At 34.4% G+C, this 17,045-nt stretch overlaps 1 protein-coding gene and 1 long non-coding RNA gene across 2 annotated transcripts; both read right to left on the bottom strand.

The window, feature by feature from the left end:
* Positions 1–250: 250 nt before the first annotated feature.
* LOC107937822 (dual specificity protein kinase YAK1 homolog) lies at positions 251–12,547 on the bottom strand. The gene is made up of 18 exons (XM_041109161.1): positions 11,741–12,547; positions 10,515–10,714; positions 8,906–9,059; positions 8,719–8,828; positions 8,518–8,587; positions 8,320–8,402; positions 8,147–8,225; positions 8,003–8,043; positions 6,751–6,873; positions 5,039–5,189; positions 4,792–4,906; positions 4,589–4,671; positions 4,429–4,503; positions 3,840–3,914; positions 2,980–3,740; positions 1,352–1,504; positions 667–962; positions 251–502 (listed from the first exon to the last, which is right to left on the bottom strand). Exons 1-18 carry the CDS (start codon positions 11,903–11,905, stop codon positions 426–428), a joined length of 2,811 nt encoding a protein of 936 aa, XP_040965095.1. The 5' UTR covers positions 11,906–12,547; the 3' UTR covers positions 251–425.
* LOC121225143 (uncharacterized) lies at positions 6,984–7,912 on the bottom strand. Its single transcript, XR_005923038.1, has 2 exons — positions 7,825–7,912; positions 6,984–7,317 (listed from the first exon to the last, which is right to left on the bottom strand). It is a non-coding gene; the product is annotated as an uncharacterized lncRNA (long non-coding RNA).
* Positions 12,548–17,045: the final 4,498 nt, after the last annotated feature.

Genomic DNA, 17,045 nt, shown 5'->3' on the forward strand with positions numbered 1-17,045 from the left:
ATTTCAGCTTCAACATCTCTGAGACATGCAATAATAGTTTACCACTAGTTAGATGCTCCAAAGTATAGTCATTGGTTCGTACATGAACTTCTTGTTGAGTACTTGTAGGCAGCTGCATTGAATAACTAAGTAACACAGTTAGATTCCTTGAACGGGTTCGGTTGCAACTTTAGAATTGAAAGTAAATCAGAAATCTACCAGGAACAGTAAAGAATCATGACCGAAAGAATGGGAATTGCGTGCAAATTCATTGAAAGACGAGCAAAACCACCACTATAAATTATATTTATGCAAAGCACGATAAATGAGCATGGTCTAGATGAGCATTTGCTTATAATGACCTCACTAATTAAGTGAGAACTGTTTGAGTACATATTTCTTGTCAAACACCCAATACATAATCCCACGCCGAGTTGATTCAGACATTAGGCAATCCTTCCATAGTCCTTTCTTCCACGAGAACCTGATGGAATATTTGAGACGGGATGGTTGGCCCTACGCCCTACATTAACAATGCCAGGATTGAGTAAAACAGAATCAGTTCATTCTATTCCCTAAATTATCCAACAATAGTTACATCATTTTGATAGACATTGTTCTATGAAATTACTTTGCAAAGTACGAGGTAACTAAGAGTAGTTTGATGGTGTTAAAGTTAGGACATACCCCACGGCATGCCATTACTGAATGTACTATTTCCAGGAGAACGTGGGCCCCCAGAATTAAAGCTAGGAGGGAGCTGCACTTTCATGTGATTCCATTCGCCTCCCCGAGCACCAGTGGATCTACCAGGATTGAACCGCTGAGCAGTTTGCTGCCCCAAACGGCTAGGATAATTTTGTGTTGTATGTGGCATGAAGTGAGAGTGCTTAGACAGAAAACGAGGATATCCAGCATGCATATCATTAGCTGAAGGAGGGCTGCCCACTTCTACATGTGAAAATCCTACAGGTCCATTTTGTCTGTACTCAAACATAGAAATAAATCAAGAATAGTGTTGAACACTTCAAAGAAAGACAAAAGCAGATATTTGACATTATATACTGCATATCCATCTCTATAATGCACAACTCATCTTGGGCTGCATCAATCATGTGGAACATAAATACCAACTATAACTTTCAATAGAGAAAATATAAAGCATGCATATAAGCAAAAACCAAAAGCCAACTATAGCTTTCAGTAGGGAAAATAAAAAAGCATGCATATAAGCAAAAACCCTAAACCAAAATTATATTGAAAGGAAAATAAAAAATACTATAAGAATTATTTGAACATGTATATCTTGCAATCAAATTGACCAGGGGGAAGGGACCTGTAAAGCCATTCACTAAGAAGGTTATGCAATTACCTTTGAATTGATAAATTTGAGCTTGTGGTTGAGGGACGGTTGAATCTTCCAACTCCAACAGATGAATCAGCCGAACCAATATGCATTCCTCTGTTAAAGTCAGCTGATAGACAGCCCTCTTCTGATCCATCCTCTTGTAGAAGAAGTTCATCACTAAGGTGACAACAATGGCAGACAACATAAGAAGTTAAAAGATCGTATAACAAATATCACACCAAAAAGTCTACGAAACAAATAACTTACCATCCCTATTAGAAGCAAACAAAATATTCCTTAATTTTCGATAATTAGTTTGACATTGGGGAAAAAAAGGTTTCTTAAATATATTACAAGAATTTAGAGTACTTAAAAGCTCTAGAAAAGAGAGAAAATTCCATCTACTTGCAAATGGCATGCCCACCTACAGAGAAGAGAGGCATTTGTAAGTGAAAGATCATTTATTTATTTTTGGAGGTGGGGGTGATAAATGATCTAAATGAAGAATGAGATAAGATAGTACAGTTGAGCATATAAACACCTTAGTTTTCTTGAAGTTATAAGAACTTAAGTATATGCACTTTCTAATGAGGCAACTCTGTTACAGAAGCAGCAAGACGCAAAATATTGCAACTGTGACTGGTTTTAGGAGTACCGTGAGTTCCTGATGCAGCATGGAATATTTTTTTGGACAACAACCAACCTAGCATATTAATCAGATAAAACACCTACGGATATGTTCTAGGCTAACCAACCAGTATTGAGCCAATAACCCATTATTTTGTGAAATTCAAGTCCTTGATCAGTTTAGTTTGAGCATGAACAAAGAAGCTTCCAAAATTATGACTTGTTATTATAAGTTGGTGAGACTATTTGCAAGAACCGTTTACATAGGCATGATGGAATCTCACTGAAAGCAGACTGTTTAGAGAGTAATTTATTACCATCTAAAGCTCATACTTGAACAAATTATAAACATAGAGGATAATATTTTGTGTATCAAGATGCTGCCATTTTCTCTATCCCATATCTTATTATTTCTAACAGCAAGCAATCTATGCAAAATATATGCATAAAATCAGTAATAAAGAAATATTGGTGTGCAATAGTGAACAAAAAAAGGTAAAAACAAGGCTACTAAAATACATGACAAACATCAGTATGCTAAAGAATGTTTAGGCACCGTGCAGGAGAGCTATGTTACTCGAACTTGGATATGAGTGTTGGACGTGTGTGTGACCAACCCAAATATGTTCAATCTTATTTTCAAGATTTCCATGCATGTTCAATCTTAATTTCAAGACTTTATGTATCTGGAGGGTCCCTGGAGCAATACCCCCAAACACATTTAGAAATGCATTGAACAGAGGTGTCAGACATAGGTACTCCAAGAAAAATGAAGATTAGAGCAACATAGAAGCAGGGGCCTGAAAAGGCCGCTGCAGGCTGCAGGGCAGCACGTTGGCACCCAACTAACCCTTGAGAGGGTAAAGAAGGGTAAAGACCATTATTTTTATGGTTGTTTGCATGTCCAACAGACAATTTTTATAGATTAACAGAACAGAAATGAATAGAACATATAACACGGCTAGGACAAAGTATATCTCAATATTTGACTAAGATGAGACTGCAGTTCCAAGTTCTCTACTCACCTATAATTTGGATCCCAATCTCCAGGATCAAGCAATGGCATGCTGGTCTCTGACTTATCTTGAGTTGCTCTTGGGCTATGCTGCAGTTGCACATTAGAACCAACTCCTAGCTGTTGGTTCCAGTTGGCTGCGTTAGAATTTGACAGCAAGTGAGAGGGGAGACCACCATCCGCCTGAGAGTTTCCCTCAGCTTGGCTAGAAATGGCGCCATCAGTTACTTGTCCTTGCCAGTTTGGAGATGATGAACTCTCTTGAGATTGGGAACTTCCAGAATATCCCCAACTTTTTCTTCTATTAAACTGGCCAGCTGCAGCCATCTTACTTAAAGGTGATCCCTGACAACTGTTTCTTGCAGGAGAAGTAGGACCATAGTGTCCAGGAGAGCCACCTGAATAGGAGCTTGGAGGAGTAAACTGCGAGGGACTAGTGCCAAGGGGAAGTGGTGCAAAGTTTCCAGCTGATGGGCTCACACCAAGTCCTTGCCCCTGAGAATAATGCATAAATCTCCATCTAGCATCAGGACTACTTCCAAGCATTGATGCACCGCTCTGTGGATGCATGTTCATTGCAGATGGACCAACAGGTGAATAATATGCAAACATATTACTACTCTCTCCGTAACTCCCGTAACTACTTCCGAGCCCAGTATTATCATTATAGCTGCCATGACTTCCTATACTGCCATAGCTATTTGCATGAACATATGGCACCATTGGGAAATGTGGGCTGTTATGAAACGCAACCATGTTCCTGTTTGGAATCTACACAATGGAAAATACATCAGTATAAGACTGCTACTAAAATAATGTAGTAAGTCTGCTACTCTGGAAATAAAAATGCAGGACCATTATGAAGCTTACATTGGGGGAAAGACCAGCAGCAAACCAATGCCCTCCACCAGGGTGATGATCCACCTTAATGTTTTGAGCAACAGGCTACCAAGAAAAAGGCAGCAATTAGGCCAGTATAGTTTCCTCTATTTTTTCCCCCCGAAAATAACAGATTAGCATATCTTTTTGTGAAGCTTGTGATTCAACAAGAACAGATTGCTACTATAAAAGCAGCTCAACCATGAGAAGGCCAATAATGCCAAATCTTTCACACCAGCCAAAAGAAGCTTTATGCTCAGCATACACACAAAGGAAATTGAAATTTCTTCAAACATGTACAGAACTCTATGTTGAATTATTTCAACAACCTTAAACTTTTATAAATAAGAGAGGAGTTCCTAGAATATAAAATAAGATTATACCAGTGTTAAGAAAAAAAAACAAAATGACCACTCCACTATGAATAAACACAAATCAATATGGGAATCGGGAGAGGACTAGGCAATTCCTCTGTATGCATGGTACCAAACATTGAAATAAAAGTCACATAGATAATATTAATTTATGAAATATGGTTCAAGCTTCTTCAATTGCAGAGCTACACACATAGGTCCCTTACCAAGTGAGGGGTCTCAGGGGGAGGTCTGTATGGACATGTGAAAGGTTCTCCAGTAACAAAAGGGTGTTTTGAAGCCTGCAAGATGAAGTTGAAGCTCCTATTGCTTCATATTTAGTTGGAATAGCATAATAAAGAAGTACTCAAGTGAAATTTCAACTACCTGAAAAGGCGACCACCGTTTGGCTGGATCAAACTCAACTAGTCCCCTCAAGAAATCAATCAAAGCTAATCGTATTTGACCCTCTGTCACAGATTCATTATGCCACAGCCTTTGGTAAGTCATTAAAGGATCGTAATCACAAACTGAAAATGTTTTTCCCACCATGGCTTGCTGGACATTCAATGCAGAAGTTAGATGCTAACCTTTAATGATATCCTCTTCAGGCAAGTTTTTCCGGTAAGGATAATTTGTGACAATTGCTTCAAGGTTCTTATGACTGAAATACTCTTTCCCCATCAACGGTTTTTTTAACTCCCTCTGAATAGAAACAAGCATCAATGACTATTCGATGAAGAACATAAAATATAAACAAGACCCAGTCATACAGAAATTTCTATTCTTTTAATACTATAAATGGTTGTCTTCAAAACTGATAATAAGAACACTTACAGCTTCATATTCTTCTTCTGTTAATGCTTGGTAAGCACTTCTGCTACCAATGGGGACTTCACCATTCTCTATATCGTGGGTACTCCCAATGCACTTAAAGAACTTACTTGTGTTTTTTGCCTCCTTTAGAACATAATCAGGGGGTTGCGATCTACAACATTAAAACCACATATATAAAAGGCTTCACAACAATTGCAAAAATAGAACTGACTGAACGGATGATAAGTGCTAAAATATCTTCTTTTAGGGTGCTTGGTCAAGTGGAAAAGTGGAAGGATGGAAGGAGGGAGTAGAAAAGTAGAAGGAAAATAAATTTTGAGCGTGCTAGGTAGGGAAGAAAAGTGAGTAAAAAAAAAAATAGGACCATTTTCCATCCTAATGCAACCAATCCTTCCAAAATTGGAATGATAAGAGGAGAGAAAATGAGAAAGGGGTATCTGTTAGTTCAAAATTATGAATTTTTAAAAGCTTCATTTTCTTTCCTCTCATTTTTCAACTCTACCAAGCAATGAATGAAAAGAAAATTACTTTTTTTTTTTTCAATTTTTCCATCTTTCCTACCAAGCACACCTATGGAAGAAAAATTATCTTTTCTATCTTTCCATTTTTCTACCCTGTCAATTTTCATTCTTTCCAATTTTCTTTCCACTCTACCAAGCGAAGCCTTAGTTTATAGATTATCTAATGGAAACCCGGTTAATTTTGGTCGAAGGGAAATAAATCTGAAATGAAAATTTGTATGAAAACACTAAGAAAATCATACGCAGCATATACTTATTTTAAAGCAAGAAAATAGCAGACTGACTAAGAAATAGCAACTGATTAAACATGGTACAAGAAAAATAAAGTAGGATGGATTCTAGAATTCTAAAGATGGGACACACATCATCATGTTCTAAATTTCCATAAACTATTTCAGCTAGATGACTTAGTTCTAGATCAAACTCCTAATGTAACTTTAGCACACAGCATATTCTAGGGATACTTCTATTTACTTCTTGTGGTGAACTAAACTATTTTTTATGGAATATTATCCTAGTCCAGTCAAAACTAAACTATGCAACAACACATGCATGTGTGTCTTAACAGATTTCAATTTTCACACATACATAAATAAGGCATTATAATTCATTAAAGAAGCTGAAATTCCAATATGAACCAGAAGATTTAATGTCATGTTCAGAGGAGGTCAATCTTGGGCCATGAAAAGGGACTCAGCAAAAAAGGCAACACAAAATCTCAACAGATAAAGAATTCTAGAACGTCCTTCACAGGTACTCATAACAAAGAAGCCAAACTAAACCATTCACATCAATCAGAAAGTTAAATATCATATACTACAACATTAAATCATCTCATATAAGGCATATATATCTCTCTCATAACTATTCGTACCTATCATGCTAATTTAGGAGAGGAATGATCTTAGAGGATCGGACTTGTCATTATGATGCTTTTGGATGGAATAATAGAAACTAAAGAGAGGGTGCGAGAGTCAAGGAGATTAACTATCAATTTGCTGCGTTCAAAAAACATATGCTACTTTGAGAAACCAACTAAATTTTTTGTTTCTCTTTTCTTGTACATTCTCGTTTATCATAAGGGCAATTTAACTTTGAAAATCTATAAACTCGTGAAAGTGTTGCATAGAATGCTGGAACTTCTTAGATAATGATGCGATAGATGTATGACCACCAAAACAAGAGGCATACCCAAGTATTCTAATCATTCGCCTCAGAAGATCAAATTCTGAAGCACCTGGGAATAAAGGCAGCCCCAAAAACAGTTCGGCAACTATGCATCCAAAGGACCACATGTCAATGGCTGTTGTATATCTGAACAAGGATCAAGGTTCAAACTAAAAAGACCAATCATGGCCATAGCCACAAAAATCAGAATTATCTAATCATTAAAGATAATAACGAATCACAATCAATGAACATAATTTCAAATAAATGTTTTTATATTATTACTATAGATGACAAGAAGACATGTAAAATATACAAGGCTATACTGATTGCAGCATAATACAGAGAACAGCAGTATGACAGAAAACTGAATCTTCCATGTCAATATCTCAAAAAGATCCTCTTCATATAGAAACACAAAGATCATATCTGTATTGCAGATAAACAAAAAAGTTATTACACCAATTTAGATAGAGTTTCAAATGTTATATTGTTATCATGCAGGTAGTAGAGTTAAATACCTATGCTCTAAGATACAACAATGAATGCAGACCTATCTTTATCTCTTTGTTTTCCCCTGTACATCTAAGGCTGCACAGTAATAAATGATATAACTGAATGAGTAAAGCGAGGATGAAAGCAGTCAAGCCAAAAGCAATGCTTTGAACAATCTAGTCAACGTGAAACAAACTCTGGGTTTTGGGTATGCAATGCTTAAGCATCAAAGCAGTCAAATTTGAGGGAATAGGAAGAGCTCAATAGGGTTGCTTAAACCAATCAAATTTGATTGTATGCACTTCCAGTCTAATGTGGTACTTATATAACATATCAAACAGCAGATGCATACCTTGAATCTCATGTTAGAAGACAAATAAAAAGGGATCAAAAGGTCAGCACTAATATAATTTATTCAACATGGAGAACAGAACACAATATATTGAAGAGATAAGTTATGAGATCAACCTCAAACTATTATCTATTGCAACAAACTCATGCCATATAAAGGTGAGGTTCAATTTGCAGTGATAATTGGATAATGATGGTTCACAGGTTGAGCTCAGTTTTTATACAAGATAACTCTTTCAGTTCATTTTAAACCTGAGGATTGGTTAGGCCTGCTGAAGTTTATTTCATCAAAATCCATCCAGAATGACACTGAACATGAGAAGAGATGCTACAAGGAAGGAAAAAAACAATGACCCAACGAAAAGACAGAGCAGTAAGCAAAATCAATAGATGGAAAAGAGTAAGGCCATAATTCATGCCAGAAGGATACTGATATCCAAGAAGAACTTCAGGAGATCTATAATACCGGCTCTGCAGAAAAAAGAGAAGGGATGAAAATATAGCTATAAGTCCCCCCTGAATGTGATAACAATGAGTAGAATGAAAGTGGTAGCTAATTGCTATGGATGGAAACCTGAATGTAGGAGTAAACAGACCGATCTTCCATGCAAGCTGATCCAAAGTCAATTATTTTAATTTCTGCTGGCTTGACACTGTTATTTCCAGGGCAGAAATATCAAATTTCGTGGAAAAAATAAAATGTATTATATGTCCCCAATCTAGAATGACCCTGAAAAAGCAACTCACCTCGTGCATAAAAGAATATTTTCTGGCTTAAGATCACAATGAATTATTCCAGCATCTTTTAATAAAGCCAATCCACGTAGAATCTATATAAATAAAAAGGTTATGATGAAATCAAAAGACAATTGAAGCAGACGTCTACAGCTAGTCCAATCATTATTCAGCTCAAACAAAATTCAGCTATAAGCAAACTTCAACTACCTGTTTTGAAAACAGCTGAACAATGCTCAATGACAAACCCCTGAAATGATTTATCTTGATAAGTTCGTACCTAGATCAGGGAAAAGAATATCAATAACATGCTGCAAAAGAACCTATAATAAATGCATCTATGTAACAGGTAAAAGAAATTCACAAATGATGAATCTTGTGTCATTGTAATAATACAATAGAAGTACTCACAGATTTGTGTCAAGAAGTTCAAAACAAATGCACAAATGACGTTGATATACAAAGTAATCATAAATGCGGACAATGTGGTGCTTGTCTTCTGGATCATACTTTTTGTTTATCTGTCAAAAGCAAACAAGGTGATGTTTCACAACTGGTATTTCTAAAAGAAGGATATATAGAGCTGTAAGAAAATTACCGTGGTCAAAATAGAAACTTCAACCAGTGCCTGCTGATAGTAAGCAGGTTGGTTTTTAATTATCTTCACAGCAACAAAACTGCTTGTTTCAGGGACCCAGCATTTAGCAACCTGCCCGAAAGTCCCGTGACCAAGAACATCTTTGACAATATATCTACAGAAAACCATTGAAACATGAGTAAAAGCTTCCTTCAACAAGCTTAATTTAAATGATAATAGACAACTGCAAAATAGTTTTTTAAGTGACATTGACATATCCATGAATGAAGCAGTGAAGCTACATCCTTCATGAATAATACCTGCTCATTCTTTTTTAGGTTTTTCCCTTCTTTTTTTTTTTTTTTTTTTTGAATGGTTGGGATATCCTTTTACTCTCACAATTGATGATTTTTTTGGATTGCATTAACTAACAAGTTCGGTGCATCATTAAGGAGAAAAAAAAAATCAATACACAGGTAACATAAGTAATATCGTACTGAACTATGCACGTTAAGAGCAACTATGCTCGCTCTGGATATGTATATAACATGAAATATTTTCATACTCAGGAAAGCCAAAATATAGAATTCAGTACACAGAAAAACAACTTGAAAACAGGTTCTGTTCTAAAACCATGCTAGTCACAACTAAAGCAGACCAGTTGACGGCACAAACTACCGAAATGAGCTTAAAAAAAACAAGTTCACATGTATACGTCTAGCCCAAAATAGGTCATCCAGTTTTGTTAAAATTTTCCCCTGGCATCTTGAAAAACTATAACAATACCCAGGACATCAAACAACCAAGAGACACTAACCTGAAGTTGAAATTTGTTTCTTACATGTTTAATATGGTAACTAAATAATATTATGATTTTTCCCACAAGGGAATAACTAGCCTGGCTAACCGATGCTTGAGCTGAGAAAAATCAGGCTTCAGCTAATACCTGTTAATTGTAGAGCCAATGTAGTCTCATTCTTAACCAGCCCCAGCCCCTATCCCAGTCCCTTTCTAAAAATTTCTACTTCAGTAACTAAAACGTGAATATAAGCACAAGCATTTTGCAGAGGTTGCAAGGAAACAGAAACAAAAAGTATTCTCTGGTGCTAGACTTAAGTAGAAAGATACAAGCTCAACAGATAGATTGAAATTTTAAAACAGAACATCTCAAGGAGGAGATAAGTTAAGGGAGGAATGGCAGTTTGAATTTGTAAAATAATCAAAAATAATTATTACCCGAGCTTCACAAACCCAAAATTCCATATGCACACTCGTGTACAACTAATTCTAGCATGCCGAATTCAAGGTTCACAAGCCAGAAACTAACAGAAACTAACTACGCAGGCGTTTTCCAGTGGCTTAGAAGAGCTAACCACATGAATAGAAACAAAACTACATATAAAACTGATCTATATATCCGACATATCACATTTAAAAATAGTCTAGGATCAAGTAGCTACCTTCAGCAATACAATGGAAGTTTTAGCAAAAGAAAAAGAATAACCATCCTTTTCCCACCATTAAGAAAATCCAAAATGCACATGTGAGGTCAATCCGCAAAGAAATTAAAAGAAATACTTCAAAAATTATAGTTCAACATCATGGAAAAATCATAAAAGTAGTAACAAACCTTCGCTGTGTTTCTAAATTGATCAAGACAAAATTCACTGTTAGAATAAGATCTGAGTTCACATTGTCATAGCCATCGTTGAGGACACCAACAGATGGGCTAGTCAAAAACCGCTTTGGATTCAATTCTTCTGAATATTTAAATTGTGAGTTGCATATTTGGTACGTTTCAATTATGTCCTTTGTCAGTCTTGCCACCAACTGCACAGTTAAAGCTGCATGTCAGCACAAAGATTTGCCTTATATGAGTCCATGCATCCTGCAAGGGTTCTCCTTTTCCTTTTCTTTTGTACTTCTTGGGTGTAAAAGATATACAAAATCATATGGAAAACCCAAGCAAGATCTATTTCGTATTTCATATTCAGCAATATGCCAATAAATTTTTACAGTACAAAATTCAGTGCCAACTCTTTAGTGCGTAATCTCATACTTCCTCAAACAGCGATCACATTCAGACATTGAAACATGAATGTCGAAAATAAGACAAGAATAGACAACATTATGCACAAGGCAAAAAAGAGGTATTTGATAATAGATCATTAAGTGGCTAGGAGGAGAATATCCATATTGGTAAGGGCAGTGTCAGGACAGGATTTAACAACCCAACAGGTGAATGACAAACAAATAACCATCCATGCCCTCATCAAGACTCGTATTGTTCAAGGAGTCTCTGCTCCCTAGTTTATCTTTTTAATGGACATCATAAATCAGTCCGAATTGTATTATCTCGAGGCTTGTCAGAGTAGATAGAGCTTGGGATCTAAAACCAATTCAGTAATCTTACTATGCTAATATAATATCAATACATTGCATTCTTCTACTGGGATGCAATTTGACCACCTATTCAGCTTAAGCATTCAGACATGGCACATTATAGTTACCAAAATAAGTAAACATTTCCCATTCATGTTCACAGCTTTCTATGATGTATTTGCAAGTAGTGAAGCATTTACCCTGCACATGGAGAGTGGAGACAATAAGGAACAGTCTCTTCTGACCTCTACATTGCTTATATGTTTACAGTTTACATATGCTTTCCTTATGCTAAACAGAATCACTAATCAAACCACAACTAAAACCAGCTGAACATCAGTAAATCAATAACAATTTAAACTCAAACCCAAATGAAAAGCTCCTGAGCTTTCAACACGTTTCAACATGCCAAAGAAATACCTTACAAACTTTTGAACTAAAAATGAGCAGACAATTAGAAAAAAGAGAACTTACAGGCCTCCTGACAACAACACGCAGCTTTCTATCAGCTTCGTTTCTAGTTGAGTAAGGCCAAAAAACCAGCTGCCTCGGCCTCCACCGCATAGCAGAGCCTTCATCGGAGCCCGATTCTGAGGTCCTCGGAGGCTCTCCTTGATTACTAGGACCAACTTCATCCATAGCTATCCTCCAGAAAGAATCAACGTTTTCTAACCCCAAAATTTACCATCATCCCCAATAGCTCCATTAAAGAAGAAACCACTCAAAATACCATAAAAGCAAGAAAAACCCCAAATTTCATCAGCAATCGGATTGTAGTCAAGATTGAAACTAGTTATTTTTCAAAGACCAATCAGCTAACTCAAATCCCATTCCTTTTTTTTTTACATTAATTCTATTATTCAAAACCTAAAGACAGAAGAATCAGAAAACTGGAGACCCAGGGTGATCCAGATATGATAAAAGAACAACCCAAAATTTGATTAAAATAAACAAAGGATTGAAATTTTTCATATATTATAAATAAATAAAAATGCAACAAAACCCCCCACAAAAAGTAGATTTTAACAAAATAACCCGAAACTTAGATTATAAAGAAGAAATGCGAGAAAGAAAGATGGAGAGATGAAGAAATAGATAGAAACAGAGAGTTTCTTTTTTTGGTTCTAAGGACAAAGGCACCGTGCTTCTTCCTTTCTACCTCCCAATAGGAGGTTTTTTTTTTTTTTTTTTTGCCTTTTTAGATTTTTCTTTGATGACTGGCGTTGAAACACTGTACAGTGGCATTTCCCTTATTTATTTATTCCATTCTATTATTTCTGTAAATTTGTTATTCATCGATGTTTCCTTTTAGATTTTATCATTTTATGTCCTTTTTTTATTGGCAGTAAATGTGTTTGGAATTTATTTATTTATTTATTGGATTTCTTTTTCTTTCTAAAATTGAAAATTACTATTTATCAAATAAAAAAGGTTTTTATTTATATTTAATATAAATCTAAAATTTTATACAAACACCGAAACTAACAACACATTTTCAATTAATCCAAAATAATTTTTAATATTTTATAAATCTCGGTTTGATTTTATTCACACTAGTTTAATTTTGCACATTTAATCCCTACAATCTAAAGTTAAAATTTTAACCTTTTTTTATTTTTCAATTTAAAATCTTACTTAAATCATCATTTCTATTAGTAATTTTTGTCAAAAAATTTTAATTAACATGTATATATTATGTTAATTATGTCACGTCAAAATTAAAATTAAAAATTTTTAATAAAAAATATTTAGTATAAATGATTAAATTGATATTTTAAATATAATAATTAAATCTCAAAATTTATCTAAACATTTCAACTTTTTTTATTTATTACTTTGGTTTTTTTTTATTTAAATGAAATCATTAAGTAATAAATGTTAAATTAGAGTAAAATAGTGAGAGGGAAAATTAAGAACAGAAGGTGGTTCATTGTCTGAATCCAATCCAAAAAATGTTTCAAAACATTAATTAAGACATGTTGATGATGTCCTTTTTAAGGTTTTTATTTTAGTGGTTCAAAAAGAAAATACAATTTCTCTCTATACATATGGTAAGTGTTTAGGTTGGATCAAGAAATAGGTAGATTTATACCTTTAGTCATTAAACTAATTTTACTTCCATTAGAAATTTAAGGACTTTAATAGGTAAAAGTAATAGATTAAGGGCTTATTTAAGGTTAAATTATTTTATTAGTCCTCGTACTTTTTGAAAGTTGTGAATTTAATCCTCGTACTTTAAATTGGTTGATTTTGAAACTTTAGTGTCGACTCAAACGATAGCAGTAAATTTTATTTGGTTAAATTCAATTACTAGTCGTGTCCATATTCTCCAATTGGATCTTCTAAATCCATATACTTTTTCAAATTTTGAAATTTCAGTATTGACGCAAATGACAATTATTAATCTACCAATTGGATTTTTAGTGAGTAATTTGTGGAAACAACAAGTGGACATGACATTACATATATGATGACATATTTGTCACATCCAATTTTGGAAATAACAAAACTTAATGAATTTAACAACTATTGCTTGGTGAGGACTAAAGTTTTAAAATTTTAAAAAGTACAAGAACTAAAAAAGACCAAATTAAAGTTCAATGACTAAATCCACAATATTAGTAGAGTACAAGGACTAAAAATAATCAAATTAAATTACATTGACTAAATTCACAACTTTCGTAAAGTGCAGGGACTAATAGCAGAGTTTAATCCTTATTTAACTACAAAAATAGTAGCTTAAGGACTTTTTTTGACATATTAGCCCCAAAACGCATGATTTGTTTTAAATTTAACATAATATAACATTTAGCCTTCAATGTTTACATTTTTTGTCAACGTAGCCCTTATTATTTTTTTAGCTAAAATTGACCATCAACCTTTTAAAAAAAAATCAAATCACTTTTTTAACTAAAAATTAAAATTTTTAATGATGTTGGAGTGACAATCCACATGTCTTCATACTGACATGACACTATGTATCTCATATACCACGCCAATAAATAATTTTAAAATTATAAAAAATTCAAAAAAGTAATAATTTAGAAATTTAATATATATTTCATAAAAAATAAAAAATTACAATGAGTACATGTTTAAAATTTTAATGTTAAATCAATATTTCAGTTAAAAAACAAGGTTAATAGTCAAATATGACCCCTTTTTTTTAGGTTGAGGGTTAAATTAAGCTTTAAAAAAAGAATAAGGTCCAAATTGATAAATGATGTAAATATTGAGGACTAAATTTGGCATTATACCTTCTAAATTTTATGTTTTGGGTTTTGTTAATGATGGCCTGCGAAAGCCCAACCAAAGAACCCATTAAACAGATTATTTTGGGCTTATATATGAGTGGGACCTGGGTTTAGCAATCTTTATGCCATAGGGATTAGTGAATGACGAGAGAGGTTGAGATTAATGGTTCATTTCTTAAGTGGGCTAAGTTCTAAGTGGCTAATATCGTTACTGTTCCATTACGAGGAACTCCAAGGATTAAAGGAGGTACACTCCTGTTGTTGGATGGTGAGGGAAAATCTATGTATCCAAGTCCAACCATGCTTTAATGTTTTTCCTGGTTCACTCCTGGGGTGGAGCAAGATTTTATATTCATTTTATATCCTTATTTAATAGTGTCATTTTATTCCAATTATCAGAGAAAAAAGAATCCAAAATTCTAGCTCCGTTGGCACGAGGAAGTTGAGATTGTGAAGAACATATGATTTAATCCCTTACTCATTTTATAAAGACGGGTGAAAAAACAGGAGAGAATCGGGTGTTATTGTTTTTATTTTAACGAGATAAATTAAATACAAAATCTAAAGTTTAGAATGGTTAAAATTATTTTAGTTTTAAATTTATAATCAGGTAAGTTATACAAATAAATTTTATAATGATGTAATATATATTTTCATGACTTGTTATTTACTTAGTGTGGGTTTGGATAGGCGATTGGGTGCAATGTAGTGCGTTTAACTTACTTTTTGTCCTACGCTACAGTATCGCCGCCACCGCTGTTTTTACACTAACTGCAGGTAAACGCACCGTCCATCTAAACTTACCCTTAATGTGTAAAAGCTTTTAATCCCAAAGTTTACACTAGAAACCCATTTCGTCTAGACATTTATTTTGGTTGAATATTTGGAAATGATGTTTTGTAGGTCCCACACTACACAAAAACAGGCTTTTAGCGGTATTTTTAGCGGCGTTTGGATAAAAAACGCCGCTAAAGATCGATCATTAGCGACGCTTTATAAAAAATACCGTTGAAATTTAGAATTAGCGGCGTTTTCCAAAAAGCGCCGCAAAAAACTAAGCCCAAAGGCGTCGTTTTCAGAGCTTTCGAGGATTTAGCGGCGTTTTTAAGAAAGCGCCGCTAATGCTCAGGGCTTTAGCGGCGTTTTTGGGAAAGCGCCGCAAAAAAAACTAAGCCCAATGACGCCGTTTTGTAAGCTTTCAGAGATTTAGTGGCGTTTTTAAGAAAGCGCCGCTAATGCTCAGGGCTTTCGTGGCGTTTTTGGAAAAGTGCCGCAAAAAAACTATGCCCAATGGCGCCGTTTCTGAGCTTTCGGGGATTTAGAGGTGCTTTTAAGAAAGCGCCGCTAATGCTCAAGGCTTTAGCGGCGTTCTTGGGAAAGCGCCGCAAAAAAACTAAGCCCAACGGCGCCGTTTTCTGAGCTTTTGGGGATTTAGCGACGTTTTTAAGAAAGCGCCGCTAATGCTCAGGGCTTTAGAGGCGTTTTTGGGGAAGTGCCGCAAAAAAAACTAAGCCCAACGGTGCCGTTTTCTGAACTTTCAGGGATTTAGCGGCGTTTTTATGAAAGCGCCACTAATGCTCAGGGCTTTAGCGACGTTTTTTGGGAAGCGCCGCAAAAAAGACTAAGCCCAACGGCGCCGTTTTCTGAGCTTTCGGGGATTTAGCGGCATTTTTATGAAAGCGCCGCTAATGCTCAGGGCTTTAGCGGCGTTTTTGGGAACACGCCGCAAAAAAAACTAAGCCCAACGGCGCCGTTTTCTGAGCTTTCGGGGATTTAGCGGCGTTTGTAAGAAAGCGCCGCTAATGCTCAGGGATTTAAAATAATTTAAATTATTTGTTAAAAATAGAAAAATTAAAATACTATTATTTAAAATAATTTTAAAGTTTTTTGGATACATTATTGATTTTTTTAGCTTATATATTAAATAATTTCTTATATAATCGTAAAAGAGATAGTATTAATTTTAAAATATTGAATTAATTATCACTATAGTATATGGTTTAGAGTTTAAAGAGTAGGCCGGGATATGGATTTAGGGTTTGTGATTTAAGGTTTAGATGTTAAGTTCTATGCTTTAGGGGTTATGGGATTTAGGGTTAGAGGTTAGGGATTTGGGGTTTAAGGTTTCAACAGTTAGGTTAGAGTTTAATTTTAGATTAATTAGTTTTATTAATTTTTATATTAAATATGTTCTTATATATTTCTAAAATAGATAATAATAAATTTAATATATTGAAATTATGAGTACATAGTTTATATTATTTAAGAGTTATATAATAGATAGATGATCACTTTATGCATGTAGATTGATTGGCTAATTTTGGGTTTAAGCTTAAACCTTAAGTTTTATAAATTGAAACTTGTTAAATGATACAATTAATTAATACTTGTATATTTAAAAACATTTAAACCTAACCATTTGATATTTTTGATATGGATCGATATATATATATATACACACAGGTAATTAATTATTTAAATTGGATAGGACCAAAATATAAGAAAAGATAAAATAAAAAAATATA

Source organism: Gossypium hirsutum, chromosome D13 (assembly GCF_007990345.1).
Source record: "Gossypium hirsutum isolate 1008001.06 chromosome D13, Gossypium_hirsutum_v2.1, whole genome shotgun sequence".
In the NCBI taxonomy this organism is placed as follows: domain Eukaryota; kingdom Viridiplantae; phylum Streptophyta; class Magnoliopsida; order Malvales; family Malvaceae; genus Gossypium; species Gossypium hirsutum.